The following is a 22,636-nucleotide window of genomic DNA, read 5'->3' as shown; positions in this document are numbered from 1 at the left end:
AGAGATGCAGGGTAGTTGCCCAATTGAGATGATGCATTAAAGTGATGTTCAAAAATCAACGAACAAAACTTGTACCAAATCAAATTAGCAAAACTTATAAGCGGAAGAAACTAGGAGTCACCCCTCATACCAGTTCTCTTTACAGCTATTCCACATACATATATATTTCAGGCACATACATCTAGCCTCACACCTTATTCCCACAGATTACAAAGAATATTACAACCACGACAGTTAAAATTTTTAATTTAACCAACCCAAACTATCGTTGGTAACCCATGGCAACCACCGGGATCCTCACCTTGTGGCCCCGGTTACCTTTCATTAGCACCTCTCCAAAACTGTAGGCTCCGGTCACAGACCGAACTGTGAGAGTCACCGAGAACCTTCGTGATGCACCGGGTTTCAGAGTCATTGCCGGAGGGTTGGCTTCAATGGCAATGGCTGGAGCCATTCTTGTTGTGATCACATAAGTTTCTTGTTCAGCAACATTTGTGACTGTGCGTGTAACTGTTTGACTTCTCACTAGATGAGATACTGTGATTGAAGGAGAGTTGAAATTTGATGGGTGGCCGATGGTGTAATTGCAGGCGCAGTTTGTGTAGTTCCTTATTTCACGAGCATCAATACCAGGTGTTGTACACAAGAAACCCAAGTAATCCTGATAACCTAAAATCCAATAAAAATTGGATTGAGATTTCATCAGATAACAGGCCAAATATAATTCAACAGAATAATCTGTTTCATCCCAGGAGGAAATATCTGCAGTGCTCTGGAAGGCAACCTACAAACTTTTCTTTAACATTTATGGGAAATGTATGTTATAATATTGATTTCCTCATGCTTCCTAATCCCCCCGTCCCCACCCCCTATTTTCTTCCCTGGTTTGGACAATCCATATTTCCAAAGTTACATGGGGATTTACTTCAAGTCCAGTAGCGTAAAATCATTTATAAAGAGGTAGAAAAATACATACCCACGTCAAAGATTAGTCCAGGATCCAGGGCAGCTCTTGGATCAACATGGCCACTCCCATAATCAAAAGGGGTGGCACTGACCAGCTTCATGGCTTGTGTTTCGGAATATTGTTGTGCTTGAAGAGGTCTTCCAGCCCTGTCCAGAGTTGTTGATGTAGTCATCAAGGCTGATTTGATGGCAGCAGGGCTCCAATGAGGGTGCTTTTGCTTTATAAGAGCAGCTATTCCTGCTATATGTGGTGCAGCCATACTTGTTCCAGAAATCATAGCAAATCCCTCCCCTGTCATAGCAAATAATCCGTTAATATGCCAAATTGAATCTCTAGAGGTACAATTGTTATTGCCTTGGGTTTAATTTGACAGCTGAGAAAGACAAGGAAAAGCAATTACTGACAAAAAATTCTGAATACTTCACCTTATTTTCTTAGCAAAACGAGCGTTATCTCACCAAAATTTTGATACCTCAAAAACCTATTTTTAACATTTATGTCCAAACCACATAATAACTGCACTACGGCACTAAAGTTTGATAGACTGTTGTATGGGGAAAGCTTGAAACATCAAAATCTGGGGAGAGAACATTTAAACGCTTTGATTCAATTCTTACCAACGTAATCAGGCTCATCGGTTCCATTTGGAGACCAAGCAGCCCAAATCAGAGAACCAGGGGCTAGAATATCTGGTTTGAGAAGGTCTGCATCTTGGAAGCTGAAATCTTTGATGTTGGGTCCTCGAGCAGAGAATAGTGCCACCAGTGGTGCTGATTTGTGGAGTATAGGCATCAAACCATCCCCAATGCTACCTATACCTTTGAAGCTCTTCACACGACCAGTCCAATCCCTTGATGTAGAAATGTTGTAATAATCTATAAGATCCTGAATAACGGCAAAGCCAGAGCACCAAGCACCAATGACGCACATCATTGCATGAAAGGGGAAAAGTTAGAACATACATAAGACGAGAAAGGAGCCAAGAGTTAAACAGTAGTTCACATGAACTGTAACAGGTAATAAATAAAGCAACAGTTATTAGGATCAAGCTCATATGCTACTAAGACATGACAAAAATAAATTTGCCTGACTATATAATATATTTTCCTTTCTCCCTGTATAAATTTGTTCCTGGTCCTGTCCACTTTTCAAATATGACAAGCCTATGACAGAATTTGGCTATAGCTACTGTAGTCCTCTAATCAAATTTCGCGAAACACTTGGAGAATGTTCCAGACTCATGACTTATTATGAGACAACTCAAATCTTTAGAATTTTGTTTCAAAAAGAGAAAAAAAGGGAACCATATCAGTAAGGAGAAAAGTTGAAATAATTACCAATGACTTGCTAACGTCAGTGATTAGAATCCCAGGAACGCCAACAGGAACAGGATCAAATTTTGTTCCTGGGGAAACATTTTCCACAGCAAGAACAAAGCCGATTGCACCAAGACTTTTGGCTGTTTCTGACACTTTCTTGATTGATGCAGTACCAACAACAAAATTGAATGAATAGCCACAAAGAAGAATATTCCCCTGAACCAAGTTCTTGTTTAAAACTTCTGGTTTCTGGCAATCTGAGGGACTATACTTCACTACTGAAGAATCAAGAAGAGCATCATTTGCAGCAACCAATGTGTACGTTCGATTTGGATGTGTTGATGCTGCAAAAGGGGGAACACAGGAGGAAGTACGTCAGCTTGCGAAATGCAGAAATTTAGAGAAGGGGCAACTAACGAAAATGCTATTGAACAAAAGGTTACTGAATACAAACGCTTGCTCTCAAAATAGATACTCACGTGACAACCCAATTCCAGCTAATATTTTTCCATTTCCAAGCATCAGATGGTTTTTATATCTGCGATCATCGATGGCAGCAGCAACAGATGCTATCCAAGGGCTATAGGAAACCAAAGTTTTTGGAAAAGGTCCTCCATTTCCAGCTGCCTGTGCAACAAATACACCTGCTTTCACAGCTGAAAGAAGTGTGGCATCAAAAGGATTCAAATAAGTGGTCCTGGTGGTAGCTGGAGGACTGTTTGGTCCCACTGAAAGGCTCAGTATATCCACTCCATCATATACAGCCTGTTCAAAAATTATTTTGAATTAAGAATCACCATTCCAGGACATAGCAACCAAAGGTAGTATCCCAAAAGAATGTAAAACTAGTTGGGGTAAGACAATATCTATTCATTTTATCTTCGAAATATGCTGAAGTTCATACGCAACCAACTTAAATGTTTACCCTCTTTTTGGTGTAAGATAATGGAGACAGATGTGCTAAAGTGGAGAATCAAAAATACTTTCTTTTCTTTTTCTCTTATTGCTAAAGAGTCAAATACAAAATAAAAGCAAAGATGGTAAATCAGATCACATGCTAAACAGATTGCTAGAGTTCTGCAAAGTAAGCAAGAATATAATCTCAGGGAACATGGATGAACAAAACTCAAATAAGAGAACAGGTTATATCTACATGTGCACATACCCCACACACAACAAAAGACACCCCGACACACTCAAACATACACAAAAAACAGCACTACTAGCATCACCCAACGTATTTGTTCTTTCATGGAATTATTGCGCACCTGATCAATTGCGGCTACTACATCAGCAACGAAACCTCCAAAAAGCCTGTAGAGGGCTTTATATACAGCAATTCTGGACACAACAATTTATGTGTATCGATTAAAAGAAAGAATGATATTTATTCCTTGGATTCAAGACATGACAGGAGGAAGTTATGATCCCTTGCCTGGCACGTGGAGCCATCCCACTTGCTTTCCCAAATTCATGACCATGCATTTTCACAGGAATTCCATTATTTCCAGCTGCAATTGCTGCAGTGTGACTGGCAGACAAAGAAAAAAAAGCTTCAGACAGAAAAACAAAACAAAACAAAAATCTCCAGCAGAAAGGGGGAAAGGAAAAGATCAACAGATTTTGTGTTACAAATAAATGTTGCTATAAACAAGAGCAAAACAGTTCCTATCAACTCCAAGTAGGAATGAATAACTTTTGTGGTTGTCATGGTTTTACTCACTTGAACAGTGAAACCCAAAAGTTCCATCTTCTGAAATCTATCAATTATAAGTGTATGATACTTTTGTCAGCACATTGTTATCCGTATGCTCATCCATTGATTTTGAATAAATATAGATGTACATGTTTTAAGAAATGTCCTCGTCTGTGTGTTCACGCAATAACATAATGAAATATTTTTATTATATGGAAGTGTTTCTAAGCTTAATAATTGGACTCTCCAATTGCTGCCAGTCGTGGTATTTATCTATGCTTAACAGAGTGTAAAAGTTACTCTTTTCTTTGAAACTAATATGTTTCTGTATATGCATGAAAGACTGATATAAACTAAATATCCAGTCAGAATGAAATAGAGAAAATACACAATAGCAAGGTTCCCATGAAGAACGTATAACAGAAGTACGGGACCTAACCTTCCATGTCCATCACCATCCATAGGAGAGGCGAAATCAATAGAAGGATTAAATACCCCAGCTGCTATTGCAGCTTTGGCAAAATGGTGGGCTCCAATAATCTTCCCATTACAGAAGCTCCTCTTGGTGTCTGGATCGACTTCACATTTACCTCTGTACTTTGGAACAGGTCCATAAGGATCAGAGTTGTAGGACGCAAAGCTTGGATGCTGTGGGTAAATCCCTGAGTCCACAAATCCTATCACAATATTTTCTCCGGCCCTATCAAAGCCACCTCCTGTCGGCCATACTCCAGTTGGAAGCCCTAAAAACTGTGGGGTGTGGGTTGTAAGTCTCCTAACCTTCCAATCTCTCTCCACTGATTTCACACCAGGAGCACGCATCAATTTTTCTGCCTACTAATATAAGGAACAGCGTAAGAAAACGGTAATGCAAGAGTAGATATCAATATTGGTGACTCAAACAAGTGTTACAAAGAGGAAGTGTCTGTCCAAGGTTTCACCTGTTCATGAGAAATGTGGACTGCAAAGCCATTTATAAGATGTTGATAGCTGTAGAGTTTCTGGTAAGTCCCTTGCTCAAACAACATCCCAAGAAGCATATCATGTTTACTCTCAAGGTGTCGGGCATAGGACGTGACTGATTCACTGAAAGAAGACCACAAGAACGGGAAAAATTGAGATAACAAAATGTTAATTAACAAAGTTCATTTTCAGGTTCAAAAACAGAGAGATAACGACCCCTCCGGTAAAGGGGAATATCTCGCCAAATATATGATATAATTTAGGATGAGGGAAGTGCACTATATAGACCATGAGATGATATTGAAAAGATTGACCATGAGATGATATTGAAATGCAATCTTTTCCGGACAAAGTAACTAGTTGCATATAAGTTGTCGCATAATAGTAGTTATATCTGAATAAATTAGGAAACATATGGATGAAACTAATTAGTGTATATATGCCAGCAACTATTTAGGGTGGGAAACATTTTGTAAGATTTCTTAAGAATCTTTATCACATTCGGTTTACAAAAACCTTTTGATGGTAATAAGCAATAACAAAGGAATGATTACCATAATAAACACAAACATATTGGATAGAACTGTATTTTAACTTGTTTGACCATTTCATAAAATAAAAGAAAAAACAAAATTGCTAGTTTGATTCGTTGGATGAATTTTACGATATATTTATCTCTTGAGGAAAACCATCAATCAAATGCCGAATATTAGCAAAATATATAGAGGATTCGTTGCACTTCATATGGTTTCATAAATGGTCCAATAAAAGTAGTTCTACAGATGGTAATAGTTCTTTTCAATGACTCTCCGTCCATGCCATTAGATTCGTACATTTAAAACCCACACGAATTTGGACAGATTCTTGATTTTCATGCAACAGCCATCTGGCCCTAAGTAAATGCTCTCATACAAGTAACAATTAAGAACAACATAACTTTGTTCGTGCTGAGTGGTTATCATTTTAGAATAATTATGGCAAGCAATTAGTAAAACAATTGAGCTAGACAATGTCAGTTCCTGAGTGCAAGCAAAACCATTTAACCTAAGCTTTCTTGGATGGAATAAGAACAGTGTATCTCTGTTTGTGCTGAAGTTATCATTTCTAATATAATTAGGGCAAGCAAATAGATAAAAGAAGTGAGCTAGACAGCAACAGGTCCTGAGTGCAAGCAAAAACCAATACCCAGTGTTGCTTGGATGGATTGATGTTGAAGTCATTTCCCACCATCTCTACAATGCCATATCCACCTTGAAACTAGTTTAGATTTTACACACCTAAGGATATTCGTAAACTTGCTTATGCATGATTTATTTTTGTTTTTTGTAAGAAACAAAACTTGCTTATACATGATTAGACATTAAAATGCAAAGTCAACCATAGAATTAGAATTCATAAGACCCAACAACATACAAGTTATTCGGGAAAGTCTTTGGTCCAACAAAGAACCTCCGAATTCTAGAACCCCAATAGGACTATGTGCAACAATAATGACATAGAAATTAAATTTCAATGCTTTTTGGAATAGTAAAAGCATCTCAGGCTGTCTATGAGTGGTTGGAAATAGGATAAGATTCTAATCTATACGAAACTTTTCTGTCTACATAATATAGCTAAACATATATACACAAATTAATATACATGCTATATGGATTTTATGTATAAATATATTTGCATATATAGAAAATATAAAAATATATGACAAAAAATTCAAGGGAAATTTTTTGCATATACCTAGTTGGGTCAATCTTCTCATCAGATTCCACAGCAGTGGCTTCAAAACCATCAACATCACCCTTATAACTTATAATAGGCTCTCCTTCGATTGTCACAATGTAAACATCAGCTCTGCCAACAATTAAAAGGGCAAATAATACTGCAACCGCACACCCAAACTCCGCAGCCCTCATTTTTACCATTCAAGTATCCAACTTCAGTACTCCACAAGATCTGAATAATCAGAATCATCAAGAGTGAATAATACGAAGTTGATCCCTAAGTATACTAAATTAAAAAACACAATACTTATGAGGACAATGACCACAAATAACGACGACCGGAGGCTTTCACCATTACAAGCTCAAAGAAATCAAAGTAAGCAAATTTTCTTTTTCTGGTTCCTGGGATATGGAAGGATTATAAATTCATTGGAAACAAAAAATTAGCTTAATCTCCCTTTCATTTAAGTATTATGTACAGCTGTGAAGTTGAAAACAATAATGAATTAATAGAAACTCAAAATCTGAATAGGAAACAAAATACCCAGAGAAAGAATTAGAATGCTAATATTACTAAAAGTCCGAAACTGGAGACCCAAACTATATACAGAAATTAAATATGTACCAACTTGTGGTAGGATCAGATTGCTGAAGTCGTTAAACAAGCACAAAGGGTCTTTGAGTCTAAGAAATCAAAGTTCGATGAGTGAATAAGTGCGTGACTGACTGAGTGGAAGAGATAATGCAGAGTAGCTTCAAGATCACAAAGAAGCACTCAAAAAAAAAGTAGCTTCCATTACTAAGCATCTTAAAAAAAGTAAAAATGAATCTCATGAATTTTAGAAATATACTAAAATATAACAAAACAAAAGCAACCACTTTGTTAGCGATCCAAGCAAAGAATAATCAGCTAGAACAAAAGAAGATCGCATTCACATTTAAAGAAAAAAAGAGAGACAGAGAGATTCAGGTATTATATAAAAATTCAAAAGCCAGCAGTGGTTGCTTACTTGCAGAGATCCAAGAGACGAATCGATGAGGAGGACGAGAGCTTAGATTTACATGTAGGCTTGAATGGGGAACGGAGGACTGAGATTTGATCAGAATGCGGATCGCATTGCGCTTGGTTGTTGCAGAGCAGAGTGAAGCTCTGAGTCTGAGAAAGAGCTCAAAGCTGTGAAGTTGATGGAATTTTCAGTGAGCAGTGAAGTGCGAGAGTGACTGAACGAGAGCGAGAGACAGAGAGACAGAGACAGAGAGAGAGAGTCTGGTAGTTAGGGTTTTTATTTATTTTTTAAAAAAAAATTCGCTGATTTAATTGGTAGGAGCTGAGGATCAGACAGCGAGCCGAAGATGATGGAGGATTATATATAAAATTAAGAAATTAATTTATTTAATTATTTGGTAATTTTTGGTGGTTTTAGTTTAATTTTCGTACGAATTTTTCCTTATAGTGAGAGAAGGGTCAAAGTTTTCTGTTTTCGTGCTGGAGCGAGCGAACATTCGCGCGCAAGCTGTCGGGGCGGTTTATTGGAAATGGCGAAAATGCCCTCGTGGTTTTTGTCGCGAGGGCAGATGGCAGAGGGAGCACCTGGGAGAGGGGGATGGTTCGGGTTCGGGTCGGGTTCGGGTTTTTTGGTCCGTCTGTCTCATTTCAGGTGGAGATTCCTTTGTATACTACGTTTTTTTAACTTTTTTGGAAGGCTTTTTTACAGCAGTAAAAAAAGTAAGCACTTGTCATGGTTAAAACTTACAACCAAAAACTGATTTAGGTCATCAGTATTTTGCTAGAGACGACGAACCAATGAATGCAACTGACTCATAAATTGGTGATGATTTTTTTTTTTGGTCAAACAGTAGGGAAATTGCATTTATAAATTACTCCACGAATGACAAATACAATACCCACAAAAACCAACTACCTACAAAGAAATTAAACTTATAATCACGTGTAGTTTGACTCTCCTTCGTTTTTCTCAACTATTCTTTATAACCAACAACTAATATGTTGTTGGTTTTCTTACATGGATATTTTGATTTGTCCTTTTTTTTAATTGCAAATAAGTTATTAATTAGCTTTTAATTTGGTGGTTTCTCTGGGAAGCAGAGCTGGTAATTTCAATTTTCTTCTCCTCCATCTATTGTTCTGTGTGTTTAATGTATAAGAAATGAACACATTTTTGCTTTTATTTTTTCACTTTTTGGTTGTTGAGGGTGGAAAGGATGGGCTCCATTTGTGTCATAATAAATAAATAGTTGCTCAAAACTAATAATTCAACATAAGAAATAAAATCGTATAGAGCTCACACTATGCTTTAGATTACTTTTTTGACATTAAAAATTTATTAGATTTGCTTTCATATCAAGGGCTCCATTTGTGTCATGTAAACAAATAGTTGCTCAACTCAAATGTAATAATTCAACATAAAAAGTATCATCGTTTAAAGCTCATACCATACTTTAGATAGCTAACTAACATTATACAAAGACTAAAGTTGCTTTGATATCAAAGTCACAAATAATCTTGCTTTGGTAGGAATTTAAAATTGAAGTTGGTGCCAACGGATCTAGCTCAATGAAAAATGGTCTTAACTTGCAGACTAAGTCTCTAGTTCAACTCTCATAACATCACTTTTGTGTGTGAGAGAATTGAGAAACTCTCATGCAATGGGGATAACACTTTCTGCTATACCCAATCAATAACGCAATGACACGTAGGATAACTTTTCCATATGTTATAGTGTTATTGATCGGTATAACGAAACAGTGTTATCCTCGTTTAAGTAAGTTTTTTGGGGTGAAAACCCCTCCCTTCTAGTTTAGACTATCTCTTGTACTAAAAAAACTGAAATTGATTAATGATATTAGAGAATAATATATTAATTAAACACGCTTTTGGGAAATCTTTCGGCCTCCTTCATGGGACATTGGGTCTACAACTCAAAACTATATGAAAGTTTTCAAGGTCAAAAGGTGTGTTTATATAAATCATGCCTCAAAACTAAAACAACTGAGTCAGACTCAACATTCTCCCTAAACTTGTTAATTATTGTTATGGAAAAGAAAACGTGTGGGGGATCATATTTTCAGTTTTATATACGCCCTTTGTTTGTAAGACCACTTAATGAATTTAATTTCACATTTTTATTACCTCTAAGATATATGTGTTTGTGCAAAGGATCCGTGTTGTGTGTGTGAGTTTAGTGTATTATCGCCCTCTCAATAAGAAAATCAATAACTGAAACCATTCAATATTTAGGTTATCTTTTAATAATTATCCAAGTTAAACCATAAATTATTTAGTCATTTGATTATCCACATTTTCATTTCAATTTTATCTAACAAACTGCCTCCTTTATTGAGTTTTTTCTTTAAGAGAAAGAGAGAGAGAGAGACACGGGTTTTAGTCGTCTAGTTGAGGTCAAGATTGTGATACTAACAATGTTTTTTTATTTTAATCGTGGTCATTAAAAATCTAAATCACCTTTGGTTGTAGTGGTTAGGATGACCCCTCCCTATCATAATTGTTTTTCTTTAGTCTTTACTCCTTGTGATGATGCAGGACCATGAGACTACTCCAAAATCACCCCCAAAATCACATTTACCTCTACATGATCATGAAAAGGACAGCCCTCTAAAGTCATTTTCAAATAATCACCATCCGCTACAAAAACTTAATTCGTATGGACCCTTTTTCTTTTTTTCTTTTTTTCAAATCCATGCCGTTGTTTATTTTGGAAATAGAAAACCAAACAAATAAGCAAAATTATGAAATTATAAATAAATAAAATAAAAAGAAGGTAAAAAGAAAATTCTGGCATGCCGTTTGTGGATTGGACAAAAGGAGTTTTGTTTGTTGAGGGTTACTATTATCCGAGCACATGTGAGGGCTGCCCCCACCGAACTTGTCGCTGAGCTTTGGACATCACATGGGACTGGATTAAGACCAATCCAGTGGCCCAAAAATAATCCAAAACTGACAAATTGTTAGTTTATTATTGCTCATCCAAACAGTCCTTTACACGATTTCGGTGCACGTGATCATTTCATATGGGTCCATGAATAACCAAGCTGCTTGCTTTGCTTATTAATCTTCCTACTTTATTCTCTTTCTTTTGTGTTTCCATGTTGTAGTTCATGTTGGATTTCTATACCCTTTTCTTGTAACTTCAATTCCTGCTCATAAGTTTGAGGCTTAAAATGTGGATCAAGAGTTGCTTCCTTTGTTGTTTTGTTTAACTTTTATTGGAAATAAACCAACCATCAATGCATCTATAAAGTAGTTATTGATCTAATAGTATTTTTTGTCATTCTATTCGGATTCGGAAGATGTCTCAAACTGAAATTCCTCTTATGATTACGTGCACCAAATTCGTGACAAACTCTACTAACAAGCTAACAGCTCAATTAAAGTTCATATAGAGCTTACAAAGCAATAGATGCTAGCTCTGCCACTAGAAGTAGGATTGGATTTACCTAGTGCTCAGGCCTAATTGCCGCCACTAAGTCATGTGTTTGCCATCAAATTTAGGTTATTGTCACTATTTCTGGATATCTTTTTTTCCTTCAAGGATAAAGCCATAAGGGTGGGTCTGCGACATTATGGACTATGAAAATGAAGTTATGATGCACTTTTTCATCCCAAATTGAAGTTGTAACAAATTTTAGATGAAATAGGAGAAGAAAAATAGAGGGCAAGATGTTTGGTGAGTATATATATGGTGTTAGTAGACATTTTAAGGGCTCGGTATAGTTATATTGAGCTAAGCATGATTAGACTACACTTTTTTTTTTCTTTCTATCAGTGGGTAATGGAGATGTGAACTTGGAACATGTTTCCATTCTTGGAAAGAGAAATATCACTAGACTAAGAGTTAGTTGGTAAACTAAACTATACTTAATTCTCTTAAATGACTAAACTTGTGCAAAACTGAGGCAGGAATCCAACAAACTAAATGATACTAAAGTTTTGTTAAATATCCCTAAATAATACAACATAGTCCAATCCAATATAATCTAGTTTAATCCAATATGGCCCAATATGTATGAAGTAGTAAGAGCATCCACAATCATGCTTTTTTTGTTTTTTGTTAAAATTTAGCTAAAAACACTATAAAGCTATTTTGGGAGCTCCTTATAAAATTTCAACTCTAACCATCCTCTCTAGTTTAGGGAATCATAAATTATTTATTTCCTTTTTTAATTTAGCATAAATGCACCCTCTTCATATTAAAAAAAATGTAGTTAGCATTAAAGTAAAGCAACATTTAATTATAGAGAGCCACTAGGAGTCTTTTCTCTCTCCTCGGATTTAGGAGCTCCCAGAAGTCTCCTTATTTTAGGAATTGGATAGGGAGCATGATTGGAGGTGGGTTTTCTCACTTTCCTCCTAAATTTTATCTAAAGAGATGGTTTAGGGAGTTTGTTATAGATGCTCTAAGAGCAGTTAAATTGTTATTAATAAAGGAAATTTTTAAGGATAAATTAGAAAGTTATATTAGGGCATCCACAAACATGCTCTCTATTTTTTAGTTAAAATTTAGCTAAAAACACTAGAAAACTATTTTAGGAGCTCTCTATAAAATTTCAACTCCAACCATACTCCCTAGTTTAAAGAGTCATAAATGTTTTTAATAAATTTTAATTTAATTTTTGAATAAAGTGTAGACACAAAAGCAATAATAAAAAATAATTGGCATTAAATAAATTCTTAAAATAATATTGAATATATAAGCATTTAATTATAGGGAGTCACTATGAGTATTTTCTTTCTCCTCAGATTTAGGAGCTCTAAAGGTCTCCCTATTTTAGGAGCTGAATAGAGAGCATAGTTGGACATGGGTTTTTTCAATTCCTCCCTAAATTTTAGCTAAGGATGCGGTTTAGGAACCCATTATGGATACTCTTAATAGTTTGATCTAATCCTTTTATTATTTCTTATTGATAAGGTCCTTTGACTATTGTTATATTGTCTAAGTCCTTGCATTAATTCCACACATTAGAAGATAAGTATATTGTCTTTTAACGGGGGAAGGGAGATTTGAACTTAGAACTTATTTCAACATTAAAAAGAGAAATAACATTAAATCAAGAGTTAATTACTTTTAAATTTATCTTAAACTAGCCCCTTGGCACATGCTCAAGCATGTGCCCATTGGTTTTCTTTTTCTTTTCTTTTTTTTCGAATTAAGAAAAGACAACATGAGTAGCTACTTATTATATGATTTTGTTTTTAATTTTAATTTTTTAATATGAAAAAAGTGAATTTACCATATTATCTTCATTTAATTAATAATATCAATTATTAATGTTTGAATTAACCGAAGGCATTTTTTGGTATTTTGAATGTTTCCGTTCTCCGTCTTTTGCTTTATATATATAGATAAAACTGGTTTTTTGGTTTAGGGTAGAGTTATCTTTTATTACTTGTCAACCGACCAAAACTAATGTCTCTTCTAGGGTAGAGTTATCTTTTATTACTTGTCAACCGACCAAAACTAACTTCTCTTGAAAACAGTACGGATAAAGCATGTTATGGATATGAATTTAGATAAGATTTGCCATTGAGGAGGACAGGATGCCATGCTTGTATGAAAATACAGAGTAAAAAATCATGAAAGTGAAAGTAGAAGAAGTAAAAGAAACAAGAGAAAAAGTAAAAAAAGAAAACGCGTCTCGTCGCTTTAGATTTACCAAGTTGATGCCGGCTGTCTGATAAAGAGACCCAGGAAAAAGAAAGTAGAATTATGGGAGATTAGAATTTCAAAGCACTATAATTATTAAAAAGGATTCAAATGCGATGGCATTCATTGATGTTTGTGATTTTTTATTACATCCCATCCCACCAAATCCCACAATGCGAGTGTAACAGGAAAATGACTCACTCATTTTATTTTATTTTTTTCAGCTACACAAGGGGACAAGGGTTAAATCCGTTATTGTCGATCAACGTGACAAAACTGAAAAAGGTTGTGGACTTTTTGGCGCTTTGATGAAAAAGCACCAAAATCACCCTAATAATGTCTCAACTTTTTGGTTCTTTTATAACTTTTTGGATTCGATGGATCGGGATAATGATCAGGTCACTGAAATTTGTTCCTTTTCTTTTTGGTAAATAGCATTGAGGTGTGATTCTTGTAGCTTGTAGCATTGAGGGGCTTAGAGATGATGGGAGGCTGAAATTCTTCTACATGGTTGCCTTAGCCCTATCACAGTACTGGTTGTAAGAGGCATTTGTTGAGGGTACAACCTTGTCGTCCAATAATAACACTACACGTGATCGGGATGACTATTAAGGATCCTTTCATTATAACCCCTTAGTACAACACTCTGTTGAGAATCTTTTGTTGGGAGGGAGTTGAGATGGACTTAAGAATTGTACTTGTAAAATTTTGTTCAAGTGGACTGAGCTTAAGCTACTTTAAAAATTTTCTATATCCATACTCTTCTTAATCCATGTAATGTTTTTTTTTTCTTTTTTTGAGGAAACTTAATCCATGTAATGTAAATGCACGTTTAGAGGAGTAATTAGTTGCAAGGGGTTCGTAGCAAGTGGTTAAGAGAGCATTTACCCCAGCAAGGAGTAATTAGTTGCAAGTGATTAAGAGAGCATTTACCCCTGCAAGTTGTGTTCCAGGAAACCAAAAAAGAGTAATTGGTTAGTAGCTTCCAATTTGAAGGAAATATAAACATTTCACATACTGGCACCCAGTGGGTGGTGGCCCAAATTTCCATGGCACCCAATCTATAATGAAGAGTTTAGAGTGAAAGCTTATTTGAAGGGTTCAATCAATCCACCATCAATAGATGTGACGAAATCAATGGACTTAAACATTGTAAATAGTTTCATTGTTGGATTGAGCCCCTCAAAATAAGCTCCTCAATCTAAATTCCATAAAAGCTCCCCCCTCCCCCCCAAAAAAATTAAGACTGAAGCCCAAAACTTATTCAATCTTGATATCAGAAAATAAAAAAGAAAAAAGGAAGAAAAAAAAAGGCCTAAATTGCTGAGTATACACAAAAGCAGCCCTGCATGAAACTCCTGGCTCTTAGGAGTTTTTAGCAATAATGGTTGATGGCTGATTCTTATATTTTACTGTAACAAACTGAATTTCTTATCAATGACATTTCTAAAATGAATATGAAGTTGGGAGCTAAAAATCAAGAGTCCCACTTTTAGAGGACACAGAACAACTACCGGTAGTGCCATATGAACTCCCGCTTGAGCCATCAATAGGGGCTTGGTTTAGACATTCTAAAACCATAAACCTCCGCTTTTTCAACTTTATTGACAAGGTTGTTGCCTCAAGAATCACAGGAACCTGCGGACACGTTAGAAATTATAAATAACAATCAAGCCGAATTACATAATGAAGAAGCAGATCAGCAGGGAAAGAAATCAACTGAGAACAATGGTCGTACCTGTGTATTAAGACGTGCTACTTTCTGCACATTCAGAAGGCCAACCATGTCCTGGTAACCAGTAAGGAGTTTTTCCAATTCCTTGTCCTCGTCTGAATGGATGATCCAGATTAAAAATATCAATAAGTAAAGAAAGATTCGTATAGATTATGGTTGACAAAATATTTGGCAGAGCAAAAGCAAATGTGAAAGCTGATATTGACCTGGAATTGCTTTGACCGACAGCAAGGTGTCCGCCATGTGCTGCCATCTTTTACAGGAGGATGGCGAAAGAAGATTAGGTGGAAATGTCACAACAGCAACTGCATTTGAAGATCTAACCATGCCTTTTAGAGATCTAACAAAGGAAAGCATGTCCCATTCCTGCAATGCGATAGTACTATGCTCAACTTCAGAATCAAATTGCAGAGAGTTTGAAACAACAGGAAATGTGTTGTTATCCTATATCTCATATTTTGTTCCGACAAAAGGTTTTGGAAAAGGGGAAGGCAGTACAGAAACACTAACAACAAAACTGCTAAGCAGAGGAAACAAGAGGCATCCGTAAACCCGAGGCTAAATGTAATTAAGAGTTTAGGAGCAAATAACAACCACCACTAACCATGTTGGAAAATTCACACTGTGGAGCACAGAATGATTGAATGGCAATACGACCAACAGAAGAAATGCTTCTATCACTTCTGTATGTTCAGCAAAAAGAATGAGAAAATGTTATGATCAGATATAAAAATTAAAAAAATATACATATGACCATGACCATCTAAAATGCCTTATCAATAGTTTCATTACAAGCCAATTAGTGCGTTTTTAATGAGAACTCTTAATGACTCAAATTTAAATTTTATAAGAAATCAACAAGAAGTCATTAAAACTAAATGAGACTAGCAAAAAAACTGGCGGCAATCTCATATGAGTTTTTAAGATCAGAGAGGTTATAACTATAAACATAGTTGTTAGATAAATAAAAAGGAATGTGATAATTTCATTTCCTTGCATTAGCTGCAAAAAAGAGTCAAATGACTACCAAAGCCATTTCAATTTTTTGAAATTTGTATTGGACGCAACCACATATCATTTATCCTCTCCCCTCTCAAACACTCCAAGCAAAAAAAACATGCTACTTTGACATTGTGAAAAACCAATCGATATACATATATATTCACTAGCCAGACATGATTGAAGTAAAGGCATGAAAGCATATATCAATAGTACTATACCTTGGAAATTGAGATAAAAATGTGGCACATCGGTCATTAAGGGTAACAAGATTTGGAGAATCTTGAATGCTAATGCAATCTATATGCTTGCCACTTAGAAATTGCCTCTCCAAGGGCTTCCGCAAGTCAAATTCATTGCAGAACTCATGTTTTCCACCTGGACAGCGACAACATAACAAACTGCTCTTGAAATCTAAACCAGCTATGAGCCAACAAGACATATTTCATATAAATAAAATAAGGACAGACTTGCCACCTTGACTATCAGAACTGTGCTGATTTTCACCAAAATACTTCTTATATTGCCAAGCTATCCTCAATCCTTTCTCCTGAAATTTTAGAAAACAAAGAATTAATTTCTTAATGTTCACCCAAAAGACCAGATTATGAACAAATACATAGAGAAAAGGATTGAAGAAGAGAACAACCTGGTCAGGATCTCGATGACTAGACTTATCATCTTTGGGTACCGCTGGACTAGGCAAAGTACCAAGAAATTGTCTTGGGTTCTTAGATGGGCTTGCATAGAGAAGGGGTTGATTGTGAACGAGTCCTTGAGACATAAAATTCCTAAGCAAAAGCATATGATGAGGTGCTTCCGCATCTTCCATCACCATGACTAGGCTTCCTAGAGAAAACCCACCACCTAAAATCTCTACAAAGAAAAGAAAACTGAATAAAACTTCTATACAATAAAGATTAAGCAATCATACAAAAACAAAATGATAAAATATTTCCAATTTAATCTCTCCAGATCAGTTTAACTAATTCCACAAAACTATTTGTGATAGAAGCTTACTATCAAGGTCTGGTATCCCAGATGAAATAAACACTGTGCCATTAGGGCCATGCTTGAGTCCGGGGATTTGAGATGAGTTTGCAGATGCAAAGTTGCGGGAGAAGCTACTTGTCCGAGTCTTGGTTGCAGACATGGCTGCAGAATCACTCTCTACCACTCTCAATCAGAGCATCCAGATAAGAGGGGAATGAAGATTGCAGCTCTGTCCTGAATAATAGATGCCTGCAGCTGAGATTTGCAAGAATAAAACAAAATTCAAAAACCTTATCAAATGGATAATAACCATCATCCAGTGACATAATTACCAGCTAAAGGAACAAAGAATACCACGTTAAATCTAAAGACAAAAGTTACAACTACATACAGACCATTTTCAACAACGACACTGCATCTTTTACCTTTAACAACTCAGAGCATTAACCTCACTCAGGCATTATGATTTGATTCCACTCAAAGTGTTTAACTAAGTGTGTTTTTGGATGTGGGACTTTGAAGCTATGTTGCACCGATACGGATACGGGTACGACGATACAATACGATACGATACGATACGCCGATATGGAAAATCTCCAAAAACTAGGATACGGGTACGGCACGATAAGGCAATTAAAATAATATATATATATATATATATATATATAGAAAAATTGATTTTCATCCACAAAATTATATAAGTCCATTTCGACACTTCCAGCTTCACAAATTAACCACACAACAGCTTATTAAAGAATATACAGCCATCCCCACCCCAATATTACCCATATGCCTATTATCTAATTGACAACACAGCAGCTTATTAAAAGAATAAGAAGAAAACCTTGAGCTGCGTAAGAAACCCACCCAACAAAATGAATCTGAGATGGCGACGGCAATGGGTGGACGGCGATTGCTGATGGGTTCTCTTCCTTCTTCCTTCTTCTTTTTCTTTTTTGGTTGCCGTCTAAATCACCCAAAAGAACTAGCCTCTCGACAGAGGCAGGGTCTTTAAAATTCTAATTTTTAAGTTTACATTTTAACCCCAAATATTCAATAATTTTCAAAATCACCCCCAAATTTTCAAAATATTTTCACTTTTACCCCTTGACGTATCACCACCGTATTGCGGGCATATCGTGACCATATCGATGGAGTATCAGAGCCGTATCGTAAAGTCAACAGCCCAGAAAAGTCTATGATATGCCACGTAGCGTATCAGATACGTATTGGGGCAGTATCGGTGCCGTATCGTATCGGAACCCTAAAAGGTATAATTAATAATACATAATTGGAACTGAACCTGGCTTGAAATTAGTTTTCTAATCTTTTTTCATGAACCTCATGATAAAAGCCTTCTTCTTTTCAAGTGAAATTTTGTCTTATCATTTGCTAGCAACTCAATCACATCCCTAACAAAACATTTCAAACAAATTAATTGATGGAAATGTCATGTGTCACAGCCATCAAATATAAACAGAAACACTACAAAGTAAACAAATATGACTTTCCCATCCACTTATAATACAAATAAAACAAAACAGCTGCCACAATGAACTGCACCATGTTGAAGTATATAGCAAAACAATTTGCTGCAAGCTAGAAATAATTCAAGAGACTAGAGAGCATAAACCATTCAACAGTTTAACAAAAGTCATTAAATATGTTGAGCAAAGCTTCAAAATTCAGACATTGCATTCAGATTTGCACATTGTTAGACAGATATGGGAAACTTCAAGCAATAGCATCTAAGCTGACCCGGAGCAAGACCAGCTTAGATGTCAGTGCGGCATGATCTAGCTTAACCCGGAAAGCTCCTCCACACTCCATCACCTCTCTCCCAAATCACTTTTAGCTAAGGCGAAAATCTCCTCCAAGATAAGATGGAACAGTAATAAAGGTGACTTTGGAGAAACATACATGAAAACCAAGATCAAAACTTAAAAGAAAATGAAAATGAGGTCTTATCATGTATATGATAACAGACTAAGAGAGTGAAAGGCAACACTAACAAGCACAAACTAGAGAGTTTTGATTATTCCATCTCTGAAGAGCAAATCATGTCTGGTTGTAACAAATTGGTGTGGTTACTCAAGAAGCCACACAATGCTTCACAGAGTTGCTTTAAAAAGAAGTTGTTTACATAATAACTCATCTGCTATATATTCTGCTTTTCTTGTTTCGAAAATAGAAAGCACAACAATTTCAACTTGCTGCTAAACCAACAAATCAGATCTCAACTAAAGCATAATCAAGCATACAACTTTAGCAGGATTTTGCTACCCAACAAACTGAAGAGCATCGGAAGACCCGTCGGAAAACAAAGATGAATAGTGTTTTGCACTGTGGGCTCACAAAGCTAAATTGACCTTGGTTAAAATCAGATAACACTAGTGACGCTAAATTTCTTGTCTTTTGCAATAATACATGGCTTTTTCCATTGGTTTGACAAACCTCAGAAACAAATTCTATTAAACCCAAAAGTTAATCAAACAGGGAGACCCATTTCAAACACATGAAAGCAAAGTTTTTCATTCAAATGGAGAAAAACCCAACAGCCCTGATTTTCCATATCTGCCATAAATTGAACTCACCTGGCGCTGTTGCTGCACAATTGACAATCATGCATTCCAGAGGCTTTAATCCAATAGAAAATAATACTTTTTTGGCAAAAAGAAAATAGTAAATAATACTTCGAAGAAATACAGAACGAATGAACTCAAAGAAATCGACAAGGTACAAAAGCTCAGTATCAGTAACATGCTAATGCAGTATATTAGACAGTAGAGTAATAAACATATACACAATTCATAGACCAAGAACAAAGTCCTCTTTCCGAGAAAAATCCAGAAAAAATATTTCAGAAGTACCAAAATGAACAAGTACCCAACGGAATAAATCTGAACACACATGGATACCCTAACCCTTTATCTGAGAGAGAATAAAGGAAATTGTGATTCTTATTCATTAATTGAGAAAAGAGTACAGAAGAGTATTAACACCTAACTAATCTACAGCTGTTACAACAGCTCTAACTAATTACTTACAAGAGTAACTAATTACAAACTAATCTAATCAGCTAACTACTCTCTTTAGAGAAACCCTAACCCAGTCAAAATTGAACCCCAAATCCACCACAAATTGAACCAAAATCAGAGAAAACAAGTTGGAATTAAACACTGAAACCAATCGAGCGTCTGAGGAAATTTAAAGGGCAACACTCACTATGGCACATAAAATGGAAGCATTTGGATACCTGAAATTACAGCATAATGATAGAATAGAATCTATCGACAACAAAATCAGGAAATACAAACAGAAGGAAATCTTGGTAAAGCAAATAGAAGAAATCAAAGAACAAAGAAAGGAAGAAGAAGAAGAAGCCAATGAACAAAACTTACCTTGAAACGTTTTGTTTCTTAAGCTGGGAAAGCGCCTAATGGATTTAGGCAAAGGGATGTTTTTTTTTTCCCGCTAATCACACTGAAGTCCAGAACGGGCATAGGACTGGGAGGAGAGGATTTAGATGGAATTTTAATTTTGATTGTTCTTCTATTTAAGGGTAATTTGGTCAAATAGAATGTATTGGGCTTTTAGTACCCATTGGGTTTTTGGTACCCATCCGGTGTAGAAAATGAGGGAGCTTCTCTTTTTATTTTATTTTTCCAAAAAGTACGCTGTTTTGTTTGGACCAGGGCTTAAAAAAACAAAAAGAGGAAATGTGGACTCCCATTCGCGGGCTTTAACAACATTCCATCTACGGCCTGCATAAAAAAGGATACAAGGCTTTAAACTCCAGGGCTTTTAGCAACAAGACTTTCTCATATCATGAAATCTCGTCAACAACAATTGTATGTTATTTTTTTCTATGACTTATTAATGACATTGATATTATTTAAATTATAAGGATATTTGGTTGTTAATTTTTTTTTTATAAATCTTTTAGTTTAGCCTTTCAAAATTGGTTGTAATACAAATGATGTAATTTATATAGAAGCTAAATATAAGAATATATCTCAAGTTCAAATCTTCCTTCATACAATTGATCAAAAATTTATTGCCAACTAATTGTTAATCTAGTCGTACTACTCTTATCTATACTAGCCTCTCCGCGCACACTTCGGTGCCTGCGAGAGGTTTTAAAAAAAAAAATAATTTATAGAATTTAAAAAAGATAACGGGTAGTTGTGTTTCATAAAAATATGATCCATTAACTGATTTTTCTTTTAATTTTAATTTTTTTAATATAAAAAAATGTGAATTTATCATATTATTCTCATTTAATTAATAATTTCAATTCTTAATGTTTGCATTAACAAATGACATTTTTTGGTATCTTAAATATTTTACTACTCTGCCTTTTGTTTTATATATATAGATTAAAGATATCATAAGTTCCAATCATCCCTCAAAGAAAAAGCCTACCATCTCCACTCATAAAGTGGACCTCGTGCAGCTCTTGACAATGTCCACATGCTTCAGTTTAGTTGTTCTCTAACATGCTCAATTAAATATATGCTAATTGTGAAGCACATTTAATTATGTTGTTGACCCACTTGCAATTTTAAGATTAGGATATACTCTACCTCTCAAGTTATGATTTGACAAACTTATTTTCCTTAGCATGGCCCCAAACAAGGTCTTTGGGAAGGCACACATCCTTCCAAGAGATAGGAGGGTTCTTATCACTACCCCCAAAAAGGTCCTTTTACATTTGTTCATTTCTTGAACCACCTGAGGGGGGCATCTAAAATAGGACATCACATGATTAGGCATACCAGACATATTAGACTTAATTGGGGTCAGTCTTCCTGCCCTAGAGAGGGTATTAGCTTTCCACCCTGCAAACTTTGAACGAATTCTATCAATTAACTCCTTTACATTTTGGGGATCTTTCCAGAAAATAATATTGTAGATACCTAAGTATCTACCAATAGTGGTTCTGTGTTGGATTTGCACTATATTGTTTTTGACATTTGTGGGTGAGAAATAAATGATGGACTTATGGAAATTAATATATTGGCCAGAGGCCTTAGAGAAAGCTTCAAGAATTATCAAAACATTTCTAGTAGCCACAGGCGTGGCTTTAGTAAAAATTAAGCAATCATCTGCAAAGACTAAATTTGAAATTATGTAACCAAAAAGGGATGAAAGTAAACCGACATGAGTCCTAAGAATAACCAAATACTATGTAAGAGATATAATAAGAAATAGTGAAGTACTATTGAGTGTATTTACCAAAAATAATAGAAATAAATATAAAGAGATCATGAACAAGCTGAAGAAGAAGATGCTTGGTCTCAACCCATGGAAAGGAAATGTTATTGAAATTTTTGGCGGCACCGCCCTCACCAAAAACATTAGTTTGAGAAAGCACTTAAAACAACATGAGAATAGACATCCCAACAACTAGTTTTTGCAGTTCCTTTTGACATTGTTGGTGGACCAAATAACATGATGTATTAGTTGGATCTTAGTATATAGATTATTATTGCAATCTTTTATTTTCTTCTTAATTATTATTTTGTATATCATGAGGCTTCTAAATTATGGTGGTAAAACA

The 22,636-nt window shown here is 35.5% G+C and overlaps 2 protein-coding genes across 6 annotated transcripts; both read right to left on the bottom strand.

Moving 5' to 3' along the window:
• Positions 1 to 60: 60 nt before the first annotated feature.
• On the bottom strand, positions 61 to 8,005 carry LOC103323661 (subtilisin-like protease SBT2.5). The gene is made up of 11 exons (XM_008225668.2): positions 7,674 to 8,005; positions 6,680 to 6,895; positions 4,924 to 5,068; positions 4,422 to 4,816; positions 3,722 to 3,817; positions 3,555 to 3,627; positions 2,766 to 3,051; positions 2,305 to 2,630; positions 1,585 to 1,852; positions 977 to 1,258; positions 61 to 669 (listed from the first exon to the last, which is right to left on the bottom strand). The coding sequence occupies exons 2-11, from the start codon at positions 6,862 to 6,864 to the stop codon at positions 263 to 265; spliced, it is 2,463 nt and encodes an 820-aa protein (XP_008223890.1). The 5' UTR covers positions 6,865 to 6,895; positions 7,674 to 8,005; the 3' UTR covers positions 61 to 262.
• A 6,582-nt stretch (positions 8,006 to 14,587) lies between these two features.
• Positions 14,588 to 20,607, bottom strand: ELO1 (Paxneb protein-like protein). 5 transcript variants are annotated; one of them, XM_089045737.1, is made up of 10 exons: positions 20,475 to 20,592; positions 17,918 to 18,485; positions 17,101 to 17,328; positions 16,730 to 16,956; positions 16,558 to 16,630; positions 16,302 to 16,458; positions 15,686 to 15,764; positions 15,288 to 15,447; positions 15,085 to 15,176; positions 14,588 to 14,984 (listed from the first exon to the last, which is right to left on the bottom strand). In XM_089045737.1, exons 3-10 carry the CDS (start codon positions 17,231 to 17,233, stop codon positions 14,817 to 14,819), a joined length of 1,089 nt encoding a protein of 362 aa, XP_088901863.1. In that variant the 5' UTR covers positions 17,234 to 17,328; positions 17,918 to 18,485; positions 20,475 to 20,592; the 3' UTR covers positions 14,588 to 14,816. The 5 variants fall into 5 exon arrangements, with proteins under 5 accessions (XP_088901863.1, XP_008223888.2, XP_008223887.2 ...); XM_008225666.3 differs by having other exon boundaries at positions 17,941 to 18,485; XM_008225665.2 differs by lacking the exon at positions 17,918 to 18,485 and having other exon boundaries at positions 20,475 to 20,607.
• Positions 20,608 to 22,636: the final 2,029 nt, after the last annotated feature.

Source organism: Prunus mume, linkage group LG2 (genome assembly GCF_029339155.1).
Source record: "Prunus mume cultivar Tortuosa linkage group LG2, ASM2933915v1, whole genome shotgun sequence".
NCBI classification, from domain to species: domain Eukaryota; kingdom Viridiplantae; phylum Streptophyta; class Magnoliopsida; order Rosales; family Rosaceae; genus Prunus; species Prunus mume.
This window is presented reverse-complemented; position numbering and strand designations above follow the sequence as displayed.

Bases quoted from the DNA above. Each gene is read 5' to 3' on its own strand.
- LOC103323661 (XM_008225668.2), bottom strand. From the start codon at position 6,864: ATGGTAAAAATGAGGGCTGCGGAGTTTGGGTGTGCGGTTGCAGTATTA. The intron at 3,628-3,721 runs GCAAGGGATCAT...TGTTGTGTCCAG, and splicing joins GGGATGGCTCCACGTGCCAG to AATTGCTGTATATAAAGCCC. The intron at 2,631-2,765 runs GTGAGTATCTAT...CCCCTTTTGCAG, and splicing joins AGCTGGAATTGGGTTGTCAC to CATCAACACATCCAAATCGA.
- ELO1 (XM_008225665.2), bottom strand. From the start codon at position 17,233: ATGTCTGCAACCAAGACTCGGACAAGTAGCTTCTCCCGCAACTTTGCA. The intron at 15,765-16,301 runs GTATAGTACTAT...CTGAACATACAG, and splicing joins TTTTTATCTCAATTTCCAAG to AAGTGATAGAAGCATTTCTT. The intron at 15,177-15,287 runs GTCAATATCAGC...TCATCCATTCAG, and splicing joins GTCGGTCAAAGCAATTCCAG to ACGAGGACAAGGAATTGGAA.